At 40.8% G+C, this 20,716-nt stretch overlaps 1 protein-coding gene across 6 annotated transcripts in view; it reads right to left on the reverse strand.

The window, feature by feature from the left end:
• Positions 1–20,716, reverse strand: part of SASH1 (SAM and SH3 domain containing 1) — a 536,181-nt gene that overhangs the window by 45,905 nt on the left and 469,560 nt on the right. For 5 of the 6 annotated variants that reach the window (XM_054062720.1, XM_054062725.1, XM_054062723.1 and 2 more), the window contains exons 3-7: positions 15,345–15,395; positions 15,174–15,223; positions 3,197–3,237; positions 1,586–1,672; positions 188–300 (exon numbers count right to left, since the gene is read on the reverse strand). In XM_054062720.1, the coding sequence (XP_053918695.1) occupies positions 188–300; positions 1,586–1,672; positions 3,197–3,237; positions 15,174–15,223; positions 15,345–15,395 (342 nt within the window). The remainder of the gene's footprint in view (positions 1–187; positions 301–1,585; positions 1,673–3,196; positions 3,238–15,173; positions 15,224–15,344; positions 15,396–20,716) is intronic. The other variant, XM_054062721.1, reaches the window with a different exon arrangement.

Raw genomic sequence — 20,716 nt, forward strand, 5'->3', positions numbered from 1 at the left:
TTTTGGTTGAGTTATGTCTCAGTTTTTCTCATAAACAAAGGAACTGCTATCTAATTTATGCTACCTAGTGAGATGAGACAAGCAGGCAATCTTTCTCCCTTCTCTGAGCAAATGAAAACTCCAAATTGGTATATCCCATGTCCTAAAACACGTTTGTCCAGGAAAATGAAGTGTGTGCGTATCATACCCTAGCAAGTGCTTCCTCAATGGTGATCATCTTCTCTTTGACCATCATCATGAGCTGGATGCGTTCTTCATCACTCATTGTGATCTCACTCGCCACATACCCTACATCCTCTCCTGCAGGAAAAAGTAGAGAGCATGAGAGGTCATGCACTGAAACTGGATTTTATCCAGTACTCTGAAATCTGGTCACAACATGGATCTGGCTGGTGAGAAGCAGACCTTCACCAGATCGGTCTCACAGGATGATTTCAAAGGACGGAACAATTACCAAGCAAAGGTAAATCAGTAAATTAGGCCTAAATAAACTAAAACTGTTTACTCTGACACTGAAAGCAGGAGAGCGTGACAAGTAGAAATAAAATGTTATTGTCATCATGCAGTTATTAATCCTGAAAAACAAGAATCGAAAGAAAAAATGCTAGTGCCAGAATAGTCCTGCACTCAGCCCTGAGGAATACTGTAGTCAATTGCCAGAGCGGATGGGAATCCCTTCCAGGAACAGCACGCTGACCCTCGCACTTCTCTGCTGCTGACTGGCCACGTCCCCCAGTCTTGCCAGACTATACAATTGGCCACTGAGCTGGTACATGGTGCTGGGTGTACTTGGGCTGTCAACTCCATCCCTTTTTGGTATGAGCCAGGTGTGTCAGCATGGACAGTTGTGAGCCAGCAAGGATCCACGCTTAACTGAGAATGTAAACGTGTCCCTTTTGGACCTTAAAACTGGGGTCCTGTTATGTTTCACAATGCATGAGAACACAGACACACTGACGTGGGGAAGCATCTGTTTGGATCTATCGGGAGGATCTAACAGAAACATATAGGGAAACAGAAATTTTCTGCATGATGAGAAATACTTAAAGCAATGCACAGCTGCATCTTTTGGAGAATTACAGAAAGTACGCCTGACAGTTTAAGTGGAATTGATCCTACATTTACATTATTCACCAGATGCACTATTTTACTACTTCTTTTAGCGTCTTCTCCTACAATAAGAAGCTAGATTCAAGCCTAAAGAAAACAGGTCAACATAACCAAACGCCAAAGAAAGGAGAAATATCTTTCTAATTAAAACAGATCAGCATCTCTCTCATCAAGTCAGGATCAGAAAAAAGTGCATCCTGTTAATTTACAGATATTAATTATAAAAAGATACCAATATCATCACCTTATGCATGTGCATTCACTGGCAGTCAGGACCAAAGGTGGGCCAGTCTCATGCAGATGCAGTCTCACAGAATATGACTCACCTTTCTGAGCTCTCACAATGAATCAAATCTGTAATACAACCAGATCTACAGACCCCCAACTGCCACACGGCTGCAAATGAATTTTAGTCCTTTGTGATGTTGGCTCCTTTCTCATATAGCTAGGTTATGTGTCCTTAAAAAAGATTTACCTTTTGAAGTCTGCCTCATTAGTCCTTTCTGGTTCTTTCGGAAATTCTGCCAAAAAAACTTATTTTTCTTTTTCCAGTCTGCTTTCCCTAAAATGAAAGTGGGAAGGGAGAATGTGGGGAAAGGGTAAAAGAATTTCAGAAAGAAACATTAGTTAGTAAATGAGAAATGCTTTCGAGTCTTATGTTATATTTTCTAAGTCAAAAACAAGATTAAAAAACCCTCAATTTTTCTGTTTTTCTTGATTTATTCTGTACTAGAACTATGATGATGTAGCTATTTCAGGGAAATGCACATTCTTTTATAATTGTCAATGCTACAGAGGACTGAGATAAGTCAGTAACTTACGTATTTTGAACTATAAACAGAAAATATTTTACATTCATTTTGATACCTGTTCAGTAGTTAATGTCAAGTCTGGATGTGTTTTTGAAGTACTCTGTTGGTTTATTCTCTTTAACTGAACCATGCTTATGCAGCCTATGCCATAACTCAGATAAACAATTTTCTAATACATGTGTGCATATCTATACAGAGAAGAAAGACTTTACATATATATAAATATACACGCACATGCTCAAAAACACAAGCACGTTCTGAGAGAAATTTTGTAAAACCACCAGCTACACCTGACTCTTACTGTCTGTATGAGTGGACTGTCCAAGGCTGGGTCTCCATGTCCATTAATATCAGATCTGTGTATGGCTTGATGATTCAGAAGTAAATAATTTGTTGTAAAAAAGAGCAGAATCTGGCTCAAGGTAGGGCATATAACTGTTCCACTGAATTAATCATGGCACATGCTATAAAGTTTATGCCATCTGCAAAAGAACATGCTGAGCCTGATCTGGCAGAAATGCTACTCATACAGAGCTACTTCATCCCTCTTTTTAAAAAATTCAAATGAACACAGCTTACATCGTGCCACTGAGCTTCAGTGTGCAACTACAGTATTTTGGATCTTGCCCTAGGAGCCCTAGAGCTGGGTATACTGATGCTCTGAAACACAGCTTAGGTTTAGACTGTGTGGAAGTGTCCCTACTAAAAAATTAAAAAGAAACAAACAAAAAACCCTCTCAGTTTTTCTTTTCCACTCCAATGAGCAAAATAAAATTTGTCCAAAATTGTATCAACTCAGCTAATATTAAGATAGCAACATGAATTAATTATAGTAAGTTTTTCAAACCAAAAAGTGAAAGACAACAGAAAAATACATATTAAAGAATGCAAAATATTTCAGAAACACAGGAAGAGACTCTGGCATGACATTCAACAAAAATAGCAGAAACCTCAGTTATTCACTGGTGGTGGTAATTTTCAGAGTACAAAGGGGTAGGCTAAAAGTGATCTAACATGCAGACGTTTGAAATTCAATAGAACAAGTCAAAAGACACATATTTATCACATGACAATGCCAGCTGGGCATTCTCAGTGATCACTGAGACATCCAGTATCTAACTTTTAAAGCTGCTAAGACTCACCTCCCCCCCCCCAAACGCTGCTGACTTCTGCTAGCATTGTGTTTACTCAGCCCTTCACATTCCAGCGCAAGCAAAACTCAAAACCTGATTAAGAATTCCATAGGAGTACCAAATAAAATGAAATACACTGACCTACAGAGCCTTCTTCGGAACTTGATTTATGAATGGAAAGCCTAGAACAAAAAAGAGAAATGGACTTATTCACGTAAGCCTCTCACATTTCATGGGAGCTGTCTGATTACAGTAAATTATAGTTTCCAAACAATACATCCTGAGCTGTTTTCTCTTCCCTTTTTTTTCCAACACAGCAAGTTGGAAAGAGAAACAGAATCCACTGGTCTGACCACAGTAACTGAGTTCCCCTCTTAAGCACGACATTTGTGAACAGCACAGAAAAATACATACAGATAGAAAACTACTCTTAAGGTAAAGGAGTCCCAGGATCCCTCAGAAAAACACTTTTTCACATACTTTCACCCTTCCCATTGGTAAAACAATATTTTGGCTGCCTCCGAACTGTAGCACTAGGATGCTGTATTTGTTTAGCTGTATAACGGTTTTCAAACTATTTCTTTGTTATCTGAAAATACTTTATAAATATGCATTCATGAAACTTTCAGCAGCTACTCTGTGGAATAGTGGAGCGGAGAACTTTTAAAGACAAATTCCTTCTTTTTTAAGAAAGCTTGTCCAGACCCTATGAAGTGCAACCATAGATGACTGAAGACTACTGCTTCTCTTTCCTGAGATCCTTCTGTGTGCTTTCCCACCAATGTATACTCCATTCCTCAGGAGCTAGTTGGAGAGACGTATTGTAACAGAACATGGACTTTACAAACAACCTACTAAAACAGTAAGTAAATCTTTTGTTCTCAGTCTTTATGTTCATTGAACTAGCTTTCCATAATGGATTCCAACTCAGTGCCAACAGTTCATTGTGGGATCTCTGATGAGACATCACCCCCCCTTCACTGCCTTTTTTTCTGTCTGTATAAATGGAGCTAATGGAAACTACCAAATCTTGTGCAACTCTTTGAAGCCTTCCTATGGGAATCACTATTTAACCAAGCTGTGCCAAGCCAGTAAAAATGACTTCTGCCAGCTTCAATGGCTTTGCTGGAGGCTCCAAGTGCAAAGCATTGCTGCAGTGTCTTTGCTGAGAGCTCAGTCCCGTGACATGACAATGTCCCATTGTGTGCTGGCTGTACTGCAGCCATGCAGAATGGAAACATGCACACCCCAGCACACCAAGGCAAATTCAAACCAAATAATTCTTTGAATGAGGCCATACTTTGCTTGCTGTTCACACTGTTCGCACAGGCTTCTTGCGTTTTCTCAGATCCCCAGAAGAGGGCAATAAAGAGTTTTTGATCAATTCAATAAACCACTTGAAGAAAAATTTTAGTTCAAAGTTCAGTAGATGTAAGCAATTGCTGGCCAACGGTTTTTAAGCATGGAAAACATGCTCACCAATTTGCAAAGACATCATTAAAGGGGAAATGAGATAGTATGAAGTTTCAGTTTGACTTGGTAACTCATCCAGACACAGAGTGTTTGGCACAGCGAAGCTCTGAAACGTAACCTTCATCCTGTCTGGTTAGAAATTTAATCCAGCACAAACTGCAAACCAATTGTTGCAAACAAATTTCAGATTTGTAGTGCACCAGGCAGAGGAAGAAAGTTAGTGTTTTCCTTGCTAATAAAGTTCAATGTTGAAGGGGAGAAGATAATAACTTAGGTGATATACGACCAAATGCTTATTTTTTTAAGAAGTCTAAGTAGCAAATGCAGGAGAAAAATAAACCCCCATACTTCCTGGGTAAAAACTCAGAAGAGACAGTGTCAAAATTTAAAAACTTTCAACAAGGCAAGAATTTCATCTGGACACTTAAAAGCTGTCAGCAAGTATTCTTCTGCATAACGGTAAATTAGATAAAAATTATGTGGACTTGCACATGAAAATAAAATAACAAAAAGCCAAGTTCTGTTGGAACTGATAGAATTGATTCACTACATGATTTGCATCCAAACACATACCTCACACATCAAGCAGTTATTCTATTTATCTTACATTAATTTAGTTTCCATGAAATGCACCGAATCACAACTCTTAGAAAATGAAATCCGTTAATGGACAGAACTTTGCCTCACTAGTGAAACCAACCTCTAAGTAGAGGCAGTCTCTCACACTTTTCAGCCTCTGAATTCATTTTAATCCTTTTCTTCTCTTGCACAGTTGCCAGCAACAATGCAAGTAAGTAGCAGGTGTAGTGGCAATGTTTGTGATGTGGACATCTGTTCACTGCGAATTAGTCTGAGGCCACCACCTCGTGGCACACTGGCCTCCAAAGAAGGGGAAGAGCAGTACGAGCAGACTTCTGACATGCCTGAGACAGAGAGAGTGAGGACAAGGAATCCACAGCAAGCAGGCCACCTTCTCATTTATAACTGATTTAAAAACTATGCTGAGTTTCATCAGAGGATGCAAATTCCTATTATCAATTCATTCATTCCCTAAACAGGAAATCTTCCATGCCTGGACTGACCTTGAAAATGCCAACAGCTGGTCCAAAGAGACTGAAATGCAGACAAAATCTACCACAGAGAGCCTGAAAAGGCATTTGCTTTTTAGTTCCGCGAGACAACTCTGACGCTAAAAAAATCCTCAGTGAAATCAATCAAGCATTTTACTTCCTAGATGTCTGGTGAAAAATTCCAGAGTACCAAAGTCACTGTGTGTTTGATTTGCCAATTACACTCCCTTACTCTGTTAAATGTGCAGCTCCTTTGTGAACGTGCACTGAAAGTGATTGGTGTTCTTCCATTCATTGACTGATATCTTGTACTGAAAGTTAATGATGCAGTGACACTTGGCAGAAGTTTCAGAACTGTGCATCTGAAAGGGAGCCAAATGTCATTACTCTACCACAGAGGCCTTCATTTCTGTTGTGGTCCGATATACAAATTCATTAGTAAGCTTTCACATGAAATGTACTCTGTCACAGCATATAGCAGGAGAAATGCATGGATATACGTTCAGACAAGAAGCAAGAAAAAAAGATTTATGGCCAAAGGGAAGAAGTACTTTCACATCAACCCATAATCTCTAGAAGTGAGCTGCAGAAGGGGTCAAGGCCTTAATCCATTAATCTCACAAATTAAAAACCATCTCTAGGCTGTACTTTGGGCCTCTTGGAGCCAAACTGCTGAAATAAACAAATGGGAGGGTGGGGGGAACAGCACAACAAATAATCTAAAAGTGGAGCTACTTTGGGAAGTAACCAAATATTACAGCCTTAGATGACAGGTTTCAGCAGAGTTTGATCACCACTCAGTGATCAGTGACACAAAATTTAATAGCAACAGCTGAAGTGGAGAACCTGGACCAGGAATTAGCTGTTTAAAAAGACTGGCTTCGCAGGAACGAGTTTAAATTCAACGCTAGAAAGTGCAAGTACGCAAACAGGACAGCCACAAAAGTAAGTCTTCCAAATGCTGGAGGTTTGCAAATGATGGAGTACCTGGGAATACCAGCTGAATAAGAATGACTGACAAAAACCCAATGTGTTAATCCTAAAAGGCATAAAGATGGGCAATTCTAACAGCAATACAAAGAATGAATATATATGGGAATAGCTGTAAAACCATCATCACTCACAGTCACGAAAGATGAATTCAAACCAAAAGCAGTAAAGAGAAAAGCTGTTGCAATAGTCAGGAAACCAGACAGCTTATCTTATGAAAGAAAGTTAGTAAAGGTTTGCCTGTTCAGCCTGTTAAAATTGAAAGCGGCAAGAAGATTAATGTACTGCCTGTTAATAAATCAGGCACAGGGACAAGTAGACATAAGCTGGAAAGAAATTAGAAAACAGGAGTTAACATTTCCTAACTATCTGGACAAACTTCAAACAGTAGGTAGAGGAAGGAAGGGTAGCTTTAAAAACTAACTGACTAACTGCTTTTAAGTGAGTGCTTGAAAGACAGAGACCAGACCACACATCTTTGACAACAAAGATTTGGACATAAGGACTGCCTCTGGAGGGCACTTCTAGTTCTTCTTTTCCAGCCTGTGGGTTTTGTATGAACAATGGCAAAGGCAGAATCGAAAATGGTCTTTGAACCTATCTTTCCATACAAGCAATGCAGCAGGAGTGACCTTGTTATACCCAAGCAACCCCTCCCTTTTCAAAATTAACCCTTGAATCCTGGAAGTGGGCTCCAAAATTTAGAGCGCAAGGAAGAATGACATTCCTGTCACAAGCCAGCTGAGACTACAGCCAATTAATAAGCTGGGTTTTAACTAGGCTGTATCAAGCTACTAGGCTGCAGATTTCCCTGTTAACTCTGTACTGATTCTGACCTCAGAGAGAAGAATGCTGGGGCTTACCTTGCACACAGAGCAGTTGATTTTGCAAGAGACACAGTAATACGTGCCCAGAGATGCGAATGTGCTAGGACACCACAGAACCAGGAAAGGAAACAAATGACACCATGTACTGCTTTCATGAACGCAACTGTTCATTTTTGAAAGCTCACCATTCTTGAAACAGAATGAACATAGGAACTGAGAACGACAGGATTCCTGAACCGTTTTTGTTTCAACACTAAGTATTTTAAATGCAGATGTGCCTTAACCCATGGCTACATCTCATTTACAGACCATAAAATCCACAGGTGCATAGCATCATCTGATAATGAAACCACTACTTTTATGATCTTCAATAAACTGATTGTAGCCCTCTTATTTCCTCCCAATAACTATTTATAGCCCATTGAAGAAAATGCTTTGGATGGGATTTTCAGTTTACAAATATTATGCACATTCATAGTCGTGAATAAACCAATGTAAGAGCACATTCTGGCTCTGCTGAAAAGCTATTTGGTTATCCACCTACGTTAAAAATGGTCCAGTAACATAATTAGTCTGAAAAAACTGACAGGCTTCTAACTGCTCCTGACTGAATATAAGATAATTTATCTAACTGAAGCTGGCACAGGGAAGAATATGGGCCTTTGGTATTTTTATCAAATTTGCATGAATCTGAAGAGAAAGCAGGCCTGCAAGGTTCTGACCTTGCCGGCACCACTGTGAGAAAGGGATGGAAAGCAAAGACATTTCATTCAATTATCTTCTCATTAGGTTTCCATAGCAATGGCTCTTTAAGCAGGTCAAAACTTTCTCAGTGGAAATAAACACTAAGCTGCTTGTGGGCCCTGTGTGCGTATGTGTATTTTCTGCCACCACCAGCGCAGAAGCCACTACGCTGGTCCCACAGGTTTGGTCTGGTGACTGTCAGCAGGGGCTACATCATGTATTTAATAAGAGACTGGTGGATCCTAGCCAGAAGGCAGATAATTGTCAGCTAAGAACTCGCAGATAGCAAAGAGCAGGGCCTAATGCACTGTGTGCTTCGCTCACTCCGTGCTGTGTCGACTAGCTGTGACAATTTGGGTTTCCTTGTGAAAGACGCCCTTCATGCTTCCTCATCCAAAATTACCAGGCTTGAAATCTTCTTCCAGCTGCTCCAAGCCACACTGGTTCCCCTCCTCACGTGTACCGGGTGGCTTTGGCTGGCCTCTCGCTCCCATTGTGTGGGTTATTGTGGGAGTTTCCTGCCCTACTTCTCTTGAGAAGGCTGTTTAAAGGCAGCATGAATAATTTGGCTTTGACTAAATCAAGCCTCAAACAAGTGAAAACAGGGCCATACACATTCACTAATTCTTCTCAATTCCTGCAAGCACAGGGTATAAAAAAAAGTATCTTAAATGCAGACATCCAAGTACAGCAAGCTCTTACTTCTTCTTTCTTCTAATGATCCTTTCCATTTTTAAATTATGCAAAAGGAAGAGTTCATTCTGTTAGTAATTAAGTGCAGCCTTTAACATCCTCGGTTTGGGAGACTTGTTCGTTTTCTGCCTTGTTCTTCTCAGTTTCTGCTCTCTCTCTGCCTCACATCCTCCGTCACATCCATGCCACTGTTTCTTTGCAGATGAGCTTACAAATATCTGCCAAAGTTAATTTGGGTACCTTGAGAACCTGCGAGAATCGAATGTGATGAAATTTAAGACCCCTCCATCCATGACCTGGAGGAACGATTTAATAACCCTCCGCACTCAAAGCTTGACCTGCAGTTTGGATGCTGCAGGGGAAAACGATTAGAAAATCCAGTCTTAAAAACTACTGGCAAAGATCAGTGTACCAAAGAGGGGAGAACTGAGGCTTGCACGAATCTCTTCGCAAAATGAAAGCCCTTTTTAAAAAGACTGCTGCTTTCACTAAAAATCACTGTGGAAGATGGGAACACTGAACTGAAGGCACACCCCCAGCCTGAGGCTAATTTGGAGTTCAAACTCATACCACAGGATGGTGACTGGCTTTACTATGGCACATTTATTGCAGAATTTTTTTTAAATCGATTCAGCCAATGTTTTTTCCTGCAGAGACAACAGCATGTAGATAGTAGTTACTCACGTGTGGCCTCACTGGCTGCCTGCTTAAAAACCTCAGGGAAAGCCATAATGCCCAAGCAGCCTACTATTCCTCCTCTGACATTCCCAACAAGTCATTGGGGATCCGGCCAAACTGTATGAATTCAATGTGTAAGGGGCTCAGTTTAAGATATATATCCTGCACAGACAGAGAGGATGACAAAGACATTCACTCTTGGGAGCAGCTGAGGCAGGGAGTTGAGGACACAGCTGCTGGAGGCAGGGCAGTTTGCCCAAACTGGGGGAATGCAAAACTCCCAAGCAATGCTGCCTGCATCCAACACATGCCTGTTTTTCTCCAGCACCTTCTGTTGACAAGTCTGTTTCTGCTCAGCTCCTTGCACTGGCAGAGTGTGGAATTTAGGTCCTGAGGATCAGAGTTGAGGAAAGCATAAACTGTACTGTCCTGTCCCGCAGACTGAGAAGTACAGCAGGACAAATTGTGGTGCTTAATATGAAGAATAACCATTTACTTGATCAGAAGTGTGCTTGGGTTAAACAGTTTAAGAAATAGTAGGTGATCTACGCAGGCAGTGACAATTCACAACACCCACTGCCACGTAAAGGTGGTGGGAATGCCTGGAGAACCCTAGATATAGCCACAACTGCTATTCTAAACATTGGTTTTTGTCTTTCCTTTCTCTAGCAGCTGCAAAGAAAAAAAATGAGTATATAGGAGTGACTATACCTCATCCTATCTGCATGCAGTGCTCTTAGGTCTCTCATTCACTTTGGTCTCTTTCCTGGCAGCTCTCTGATACACCACATTTGAAAATTGCCCAGAGGCCATTGGAGCCAAAAGTGACAGCAAACAGATCTATTTCCCAAGAGGAAAAACACACAACTTCCCCTCTGAAACATCCCCAGTTCTTCTAAAAACAGGATGAGAGTCAGGATGCAGAAGCCTGAGTTCAGGGGACTGGGTTTAACCTGGATTTCCTGGCAAACATGCAGAGCTCATCAGTCTGTAGACATCAGTCGTGGAGGCTTGAAGCTCTAAAGTGGAAACAGGCTAAAAGTTGGACTACATTGTTTTAAATGCTTGTTTATAATTATGAGAAAACCTTGCTTAGCCCCCTGCCTAAGTAAACATCCTTGGGGTGTTGCCATCTCTTGGAAATAATAGGGATTGTATATACAATAGTCCCCAAATCAACATGGTATGGAAACAAAGAAGCAATAGTAACCGCTAAGAACACATTTTACTACATATTTGTTACACTGATCATTTTTCTATAAAATGCAGAAGTCAGTGGATCCATACAGGAGCACCTGCAGTTCTGGGTTTAAAATGAGCGCAGTTTGTTTAAAATGAATAATATCACTGTTAAAGATGCTTTTGCTACTTGGCTGACGGCACACTGAGAACCTGCAAAGTTACGCTAGCACCACAGCTGACAGAAAGACTGCACTTTGAAAGACAGGAATCTTGGAAGAGGCAGAGGGAAATGAAATTTATCATTAAGAGAAGAAAGCTACAAACATCTCATTCCATGCTTTGTGTAATTTGCTGAATATTACATGACTTGGAAGCCTGCCCGACTGTTTCGATTTACAGAAGGAACTCCAGTATGGCCAAAAAATCAGAACAATTGTGAGGCAAAGTTTGAACAAACATGACTCTGTTTTCTGTTGTTTATGGATAGCTTTTCAGGCTGCATCAGTTCCCTTGCTGTTATTCACATACATCTCAGAGGCCTTTGCTAGAGCAAAGATTCTGCTCTTTTTGTCAGAATCAATCAAATTAAATCCATCTTTGGTAGGGCACTTATAAAGCACAGAGCAGGTTCATAGGTGCAATTTTTTTTGTAACTTCATCTAATTAGGAGGAACAGTGTTATCAGCAACAGGAGAAGGTAGCAGTGCCCCAAAATGCCTTTTGGAGGGACAATAACTTGAAGTGACAAGCAACTCTGCCTTCAGGCTTGTTTAACCCCTTTTACCTCTTTCCAGGTAATACGGCTGCTCTTCTGCTACAGCACTTCATCTACTAGACAGGTAATTGTTGAAAAACTTACTGGACTGAGGGCACTGACTAATTTCACACTGGCTTTGAACAGGGAGTAATGAGTAGCGTTAGTAAGACTCAAGGCAAGACCGAACATACACTGCTTATCCACACAAATGGGATTTTTTTCCTACCACAGAGCACCAAGGCATATCTGTTTTCATTGCGGTGCACAGTGGAGCCCATCAGGCTCTCTCTTCAGTTGGGCACCATAAAAAAGGAAAACCAAAGTAGGTTAAAAAAAAACATAGCTTCTTCCAGACTCCCTCAAAGCCTCTTTCTGTCTGGAATCGCTCAACTTTGACAAATTAAACAACCACCCAGATGTGTTATTTTAAAACTTTAGACCTTGACAGTGTTAAGCTGTGAGGTGTGCAGGCAGCAGTGCTGGGCAAGAGAACTACGGAGGGCAGCCATGTTCCACCTGGATGCTCACTTTCTCCTCCCCATCCCAGCATGGGTCTTTACTTTTACTTTCTGAAGCAACCCACTCAGAACACCAGACCAGAAACAACTCACATCAGCTCACCCTTGGAAATTGTTTCTATTTTCTGTATGTATAAATACAACTTTTTCTGGCGCAAGCTTCTAGTTGGGATTTGGAAGAGTACTCATAACAACAGATTTTTGAGCTCCTGAAGGTCTGGATGGTTAATATGGGATAAATCTTTACTTTTGTCCCCCATATCTTTGTGAGTACAAGAAACTAATGCACATCTGCACTGAGTTTCAAGTTTGGCAAACTGGAATCTTATCACTACAAAAGAAGTTCTGTAAAAGGTTTACTGCATATCTTTCAAGTGGCAGGAAATGGCCACAAAAGCAGTGTCCCCAAAGGGACGAGCTTTCCTGTCTTGTAGCATGCCACGCAGCAAAATCAGTTGAAAGCCATAACCAGAACACTGAATTCCCCCCAAAACCTCTAAGGCCAACATGTCATCCTCTCTTAGAAAACATGTTCAACAAGTTAGTGGGAAGTACAGATGTACTGGATGGACTTAAAATGGTCATTTTCCAGCAGATCAATTTTATAGACTGACTCTCTGGAAGAGGATTTCCTGTGACAATTCATCCCTCCATGCTATAGGATAAAACCAGCACCAATGTGGCAGGCTGCCACTAACAGGCACAGGCCTGTATAACTTCAGTTTTGTATAATTTGTATTATATTGAGCAGATATCATTCATTATTTTCAACACTTTGCCTAATTATCATGCATCATGTTGCCCTGGTTCTCATTGCGCAAATAACTGACACAACCTGCCCTGTGCCAATTTCATGTATCTGATGAGGTTAATCATGTACACCCTTTAAGCGACAGAAAAATCCTCAAACCGGACCCCTTTATCCTTGAAAGGTTCACAAAAATCACAGGTCCTTCCACCTGAACTAAGATAACAAGATAATTGTTTAATTTAATTGGTTAATTAAATTTCAGTGACGGAAATGGGCTCTCTCGGAAGATACTGTCTTCTCACTCAGTTATTGTCAGCACAACGCCTACACAGAGACACGTTTTAGGAAGCTGACTAGAACTTGTTAGAGGAGTTCACTGCTAGTTGTGTGCTATCCTTCTGCAAGATCTTTATCTCATTGTTACCTGAGGAGGTGCCACGGTTTTAACCCTGTCCAACAATGGGCATGATGCAGCTACTCTCATTCTCCCCACCCTCTGGTGGGATGTGGACGAGAATTGGAAAAAAGGAAAACTCATAGGGTGAGATAAAGACAGGACAACATGACTACAAAGGAAGAAAGAATAATGATAACAATAATAATAACAACAACAATAATAATAAATTATACAAAACAAGCGATGTGCAATGAATTGTTCACCACCCAACAACCAACATCCAGCCCGTCCCTGAGCAGTGAACCCTCATTCCCAGCCAACTTCCTGTTTATATACCAAGTACGACATTATATGGTATGGGATATCTCTTTTGCCAGCCTGGGTCAGCTGCTCCCTCCCAGCTTCTTGTACATCTGCTCACTAGCAGAACATGGAAAAACTGAAAAAGTCCTTGATTTCTTAGCAACAACTAAAACCAACTATGTATTATCAACTTTCTTCTTACATTAACTCTAAAACACACTCCGGCAACAACTAAAACAATACATTATCAACATTATTCTCATATTAAATCCAACACACAGCAGCTACTTGGAAGAAAATTAACTCTACCCCAGCCGAAAGCAGGACAGGTGGGATGATGATGTTTACCCACAAGGGAAGTGCTTTGAGACTGAGAGAAAAGTATTATGATTACAGGATAGCCTCAAAGGCTTACTTCCCAGATTACAGTTCTCAATATTTCCATCCTCTTGGCATGTCTGATTTCATTATAATGTTAGATGGGGAGGTATCCTTGAAGAAAACTTTTCCATGTTTCAGTATCTGAAGAAGCACCACTTTTAAATGCCAAGCCTTCTAGGCTTTCTCTGTCAATAGCATGTAACATGTGGGCAATGACGGAACCCAAGGTAAAATCCACCTTATCTATCTAAAGTTGTTTTGAAAATGAGCATCTACCTCAAACAAAACTTTACTGCTTTCTCTCTGAATGACGAAGAGAGAAAAGGCACCTCTAAAAGATGATTTATCACTTTCCAAAATCTTTAGCAATGAACCAGCTTCCAGGCAATCCCACAGGAAGACCCTAAGCAGCTGTTCCCTAGTGTATAACTGACTTCTATGTGACAGCGCTCAGGCAAGCCCCATCCACTACAGCTCCCTTTGGGACTGACACTCCTTTCACTAAATCAGCAAAAGCAAGGGCAGCAATTTCTTACAACTTTCCTATTACCGTCCAGTGTTGAATCACTATCAGATATTCAAATGCAGGACTGTAAAACCTTACGAAAGCACGTAACATCACAACTGGATTTCTGTAGTCCCTCTGAACCAGTCCAGATGGCACTAGCCCAGGAAGTGCAGGCAATTGGAAATACAGTGTCAGTTGTCTTCATGCAGTGCGGCATGTTACCCTTAGCAGTAGGGATCCCAGATCTTGGAATCAAAGGAAGGATATGCAGAAAACAAGCACACACACTGCAGCAGGAGGTGACAGTAAACAGAAACCCTCTAAGTCCTCACAGAGAGGTTTTTATTAAAGACTGCTAAAATTAAAGCTCCTTTTAACTTGTTTTTAAATACTTTATTCCCTTGGCACCTTCTTCAAAACCACAGCTACAAACCCAGGAGCGCTCAGGAAAAGGAAAGTGATTCAAGTCTGCAACTCTCCCATTCCCTCAACTATATCTTTTGGGCTGCTTTTATATGCAGTTACAGAAAATTCTCTAAGGCTTAATTTGCAGAGAATGCAAAATCAGTGACATTCCTCCAAAAAGAAACACAGTTCTACTGGTGTATGCACACCCCAAGTGAATACAGAGGGAAGAAAACATAACTCTCCCTTGATCTAAAAAAAATCCCAAATAATAAAACGTAAAAAGAGAATAAAAGAAGGAGCAGATTCCAAAATGGGTTTCATTAATAGCAGCTGGATCTGAAATCTTGACACCAATACAATATAAAATTAATTTACTCCAAGGAAAATAAAAACACATACAATTCCTCCTCCCTTCTTACCTCCTGTACCTTCACTTACTTTCTTTCAGTGTCAGGTGTTGAGGCGGTGCTGCTCAGACCAAGTGACTCCTGCAAATGAAGACACAGAGCAGTGAGAGCAGACATCAGAGCAGCCCCTGCCCAATTTATGCAGAATATCAAATCAAAGAACAAACAAACAAAAACGAGTGATGGAAATCAAAGTGCTTACCTCAATCTGTGATCGCAGCTGTAGAGATGTGGTGCTGGCATCAGGTTTCTCCTAAAACAGAACACATGTAAGGTTAGTTAAATATCCAAACACTAGAAAGAAGACATCTGAAGGGCAAAAAAAGGAAAGAAGAAACAGGGTAACAGAACCCAGGACTACCACAAAACTTTTCAAACAGGAAGCATTAACCTCTCCAGAAGGAACCACTTTCAAGGATAAATTCTGAAGTACACCCGTCAAACAGCTAAATCCATTGCAGAATATAGAATAAGGTTAAATTGCCAGACAGAGGTGATTCAAAACATAATAGAAAGAGGAATGTGTCATTTTTACTATGTCATCGCACAATTTGTTAGGCAATTTCAAGTGAAATTTCCCAAAATTTACCTGTAGGAAGACTATACAGGGGAAAATCTATCATTAAAAGAGCATTCTTTAAGCTAAAAATACTGAAAGGATTCTGACAAATTTCATCAAGACCTGGTTCTCGCATAGAAATTTGTCAACAAAATGGAATTCAAATAATCTTCCCTCAAAAATCTAGGCTATAACCACCTACTCCAGGACCCAGCTATCCAAGCTCTCTTTGCAGCTGATGGAGAGAGACAGGAACTCAGAACAAACTCATCTGACAGGTTTCAGCTGCCTCAAGTTAGATGAAGTGAGTCCCACTAGTGGTATCTAATCCAAGATTGCAAGCAACGAGTCACTGGGAGAACTGCAATTAGAATGGAGGAAGAAATTACAGTTGTCAGTACCGATAACTATACTTTGTTGGTTGATCTGCGTGTGAAACCATGGGGAAACCTACTTATGGCTGTTTTATTCTCAGAGAAGAATACCCCCAGTGAAGTTATTGCAAAGTGAGCACCGTAACCAAAAGGCCATCATAGATGAGTAAGCAACCACACTAGCATACATGCTCAAAAAAAAAAAAAGGATATGGAATTATTTCTCAGTACTGGAGGTCTTGTTCTCGCATTCCTCAGTCCACATGTAAATCTCTTATCTCTGTGAAATTGTACTTTCTATGCCTATTGTTTACAGAAAGAGTGACAAAACATTCTCAAGATTTAACACCAATAAGAAAAAGACACAATTTACTGGAAATACAGCCTTTTACTACTGACCAGGAAATTACCACTGACTGCCACAAAGCGATGTTGGATTAACCCGCCCAGAAAGTCTGCAAGATCTAGAGTAGAGAGGAGTCTATTCTGCCATCACACAACTGAGTCAGCTTGCACCGCTGGCCACAGCAGCCAGGAGGCCACAGGATGGTTCACAGCTATGTGCTTCCTAGTAAACAGTGTTGACATAGGGTTATTGCCCAACTGGGGCATTTTGCCTGACCATGCATGGTCTGCATATCTGCTTTTGCTGATTTTGCGGTATGAAAAGGGAACTGAAGTCTTTGAGTTCAAGTCCACGTGAAGAGGTGACCACATTCATGTACTAACAGATCCAACAGGACTCTAGTCAAGCAGAAGCTGAACGAAGCCCAGGGAATTTCACAGTTCAGGAAAGTGAAATGAGCTATTTGGCACCAGCCATCCCTCTCTTTCTCCATTAGCTCTGTCAAAATGGAATCTGAGAAAGTTTTGCATCCGGAAAAGACTGTAGGCACATTGCTGTGAATCCTCCTCGGGCACTCTCCCACCCCCGCCTAGCAGTTCATAAGGGGGGAGGAAAGGCAAGCCTCATGCTCAAAACATTTCCCATTCATGAGCGCCTCATTTGTCCACACAACACTGCACAGATGAAAAAAGAAACATTCCATCAGCTTTCCTATCTTAAAGTTTCGTTTAGCCAGTGAGCAGAACCCACTGTGTCCCCAACATGCCTTTAGACACTGACTTTCTGATGCCTTATCTTTTGCCTGCAAAAGCTGCTTTCTGCAAGTGTGTTTTTTTTTAATACACTATGTTTTGTAATATACCATTTATAGGATGTTATCTGAGTTCCCAAAGCTTTACAGAAGCAGTTGCTCTTGAAGTCGTAGCCTGAGATTGCAACTGGGTGGAAAGTTACTAATCCAGCCTAAAACTACTCAGCTGTATAGTCAGCTGCATCCCGTGTAGCCAAGTCCTAAAATAAGCTGACTGTATTTGCTTTCTTTTTCTCTCATTTACTGTCAAGCCCACCCTGTTAGAACAGGAGCAGTTTTATAGGATCAAGATGACTGTGACTGGACAGGAAAAAGGACAACTGTCCTCTCCTTCCTCAAAAGCTATATTTTGCAATGCTGGAACGCAAACCACCCGATAGTCACTGTTTTGATTAATATACCATTCTGCTGGAAAAGCAGAATGGTATTTTTCCTATTGCTGTTAGATAAGAAACCAAAGGAAAATACTACTCTTGACTGAACTTCTGGCATAGATCTATAATGCAGATCATAGAACTTTCATTAGCCTCAAGCAATTTTATTTACTTAGGTTAAAATCCATTAAACCTCGTATTAAAATCCACAGGTTGTGTTGACTTTAATCCAGAAGGATAAGAACCTTTTTTATTCCAAGGGCTAATTCTAGAAGGTTGAGCAAATGTTGTACCACTGGCATGCTCTCAAGCATGCTATAACATCTTTTCAAAAAATATTTTCAAAGATTAGTTTCATGAAAGTACATCTTTCACCTGTCTGAACCAAACCTTTAAAACTAAATAGAGGAGAGCTTGAGTTTATAGAAACAGCCAAGGCAGTAACAGACATCCCCATCCTGCATCTCTAGGACTCAGGTCTAGACAAAGCAGGCATCAGAGCAATAGGTATTTTCTGTCCTAGCAGTCTGCCGTCCCAGATAACTGCCCTCCACATGTGCCAATAAAACTTCTATGAGTTGTACCAGACATTCACATCACCTACACACAATGCAGCGTCAGAAGCAATGATCTCAGAAAAGACATGATCAAGTGCAGACACGATTAAACGGAGTGTTTCCCAAAAGTGTCTGATTTACTGGCATGGTTTCCAGATTTAAGAGGCCCAGCCCGAGGCACCCATCGTGTACCCAGACACTGCTGGTGCATACTGCATGCTGTAAAATCACACCAAGATCTCAAGATTCTGTAGAAACTAAGGTATTCATAAATTGTGTCCAGCCCCCAGGGAACACATAAGAGGGAGGGCAAACAGTGGCTTAGCATTAGCTTGTCCAGCTGGTCCAAGGTTAGCACAACACAGAATTTCAAATACTGATAATAAAGCCAGAGGGAGATGTTAAAAATTAGTAATGCTAATGTCCTGCAGAGCGAAGCCCACTGAATTCAAACTAGGGATTCCCCCATCAAGTCACCTACAGGCAATTCACAATACTCTGAACTTGCAGAAACATTTTATTCTCCCAACTTTAAAGCCATATTCTTAACAGTCTGTTTCCTTCCTTTCTCCTTCTTCACTCAAAGCTCCATCAAGAGGACAGCTGCAGGACAAGGCCCAAGGTTCTGGCTGAAGCAGTGATACAGTAGCTTAAGGAAGGGAAGGTCCACAGGTGTCATGTTGCCCAGGTACTGCCTGGTAGCATCAACCCTTCTGTGCTGTGGGCGCTATAGAAAGTGTCTGTGGAGCAGAATTTATAAGGCTTGGGAGCTCTGATACAGAAGTCTGAATCAGCAAAGTGCTTTTTACAAATCTCTCTTTTTGAAAGAAAATGCGAGCTGTAAGCTTAACAAGCAGGATCTGTGGCTTACACTTCAATCCTTAAGTTGTTCGCCTCCAGGCTCAAGAAAGAAGCTTCCGTCACAGGTAGCTTTTCTCCTTGCTTTGTATACTGTGTGATTCATGTCATTATTTGGATACATTTTCTTTTCAAATTATTGCAGATTTTGGTTTTATATGCTACCTTCCCTGTAAAAATCTTGAAAATAGTTTTACAACCGTTTATGAGCTAACCCTAAAAAATGCATATGGGAAGAAAGTACAAAGCACAAAATATACTGGGAAGAAGCTGGAAACACATTTCCTGACTGGAATGGCAAGTTCTGAATTCATGAGGGATTTTGCCTCCTGTGATAACTTCAGTTCAGTTGTTTTGCGCCTAACATAACAGATAAGGGACATCTCTGCCTATCTGAAGGCGTTGCTGTTCTGCTCCTGAAACAGACAAGCATAGTGGAGAAGAATTTTCTAGGGGGAATGCACATTTATTAATTACCTAAACATTAAGCTTCATCTATGCTCCACACCACAACTTAGTAATTTTAGGAAATTATATTCATCGAATGAATCTCTTTGTAATTAGAAATTCATGAACCTCTTCACGGTTTCTGCCATGGGAGCTGTATCCCTCTGAATTATAAATTTAAACAGTCCTCTGCAGATCCCAAGGCTGGATTAATCTCACTGTCCAGACAGCAACTGTGCAAAATGAGTATCAAGAAAGTGCTGGAAAAATTCAGTGACATAATCAGTGGAAAAAAGAGATAGCTATAATGCTCATAAATTTATAAATAGTTATATGAAACCATTTCAGCAGGTGTACATAAGGCACCTAGTGCAGAAAACATCTGTAAGAAAATTTCACCAGTCTCTTCCCTCAAACATTTTCCCCGTTTGCTATGAACTTGCACTGCGTGTTCTAGTCTAGCTTCTGAAATGATTAAACAAAACTACATCTAAAAGACTGCCAAATCACCTTAAACAAAACTACATCTAAAAGACTGCCAAATCACCAAAGGTCTCTAAGAGTTTGTTTTACTTTGAAAGCAACCATTCTGCCTCATGTCCTCCACCACACACTGTATTTCAGCCTCTGCAGAGGTTCTAGAGAAGGTGAAGGGAAGCCCCTGTGCAAAGACAGCTCAGGTATGCAGGTGTGTAATGGAAATTGCCTACAGGACACTAGCTACAGGTCACAGGTCAGAACAGAGAAATATAAAAGACCTATCTATCCCTGTGGCAGCCCTCTTAGCAAGCGTCTGAGAATTAACCAGCTCAGTGAGATTCCAGTGGTACAGATTAGTGAAAGTCTCATTTTGAGTCAAACCACAAGCTTTGGACCATCCCCTTAGCTGTTTCAGTGAAGAGTGAAGGCTTTCTGCTCCATTACTTTCGCACATTGGAGCCAGAGCTGACACATGCTAAATGATAACATCCCACAGCAGCAGCAAAACTCTGCACCAAGGAACGAGCTGTGCTGAAGGAATCATTAAAAAAAAAAAAAAAAGCTATTTCAAACAATAAATACTTCTACACATAAAAAAACAATCCAAGTGTCTCAGTGCCTTGTACAGCAGTGCAGTTACAGGTAAACACTTAGCTTAACCACTGATGAAATGTAGCTTCAGAGTGAGCATGCTGCTACAGCATTCACATGCCTGCTTTTAGTATTAAGTAGGGAAGAAAAATCATGCCTCTCAGCTTGACACAAATG

The sequence above is a fragment of the Cuculus canorus genome, chromosome 3, assembly GCF_017976375.1.
Source record: "Cuculus canorus isolate bCucCan1 chromosome 3, bCucCan1.pri, whole genome shotgun sequence".
Lineage (NCBI taxonomy): Eukaryota > Metazoa > Chordata > Aves > Cuculiformes > Cuculidae > Cuculus > Cuculus canorus.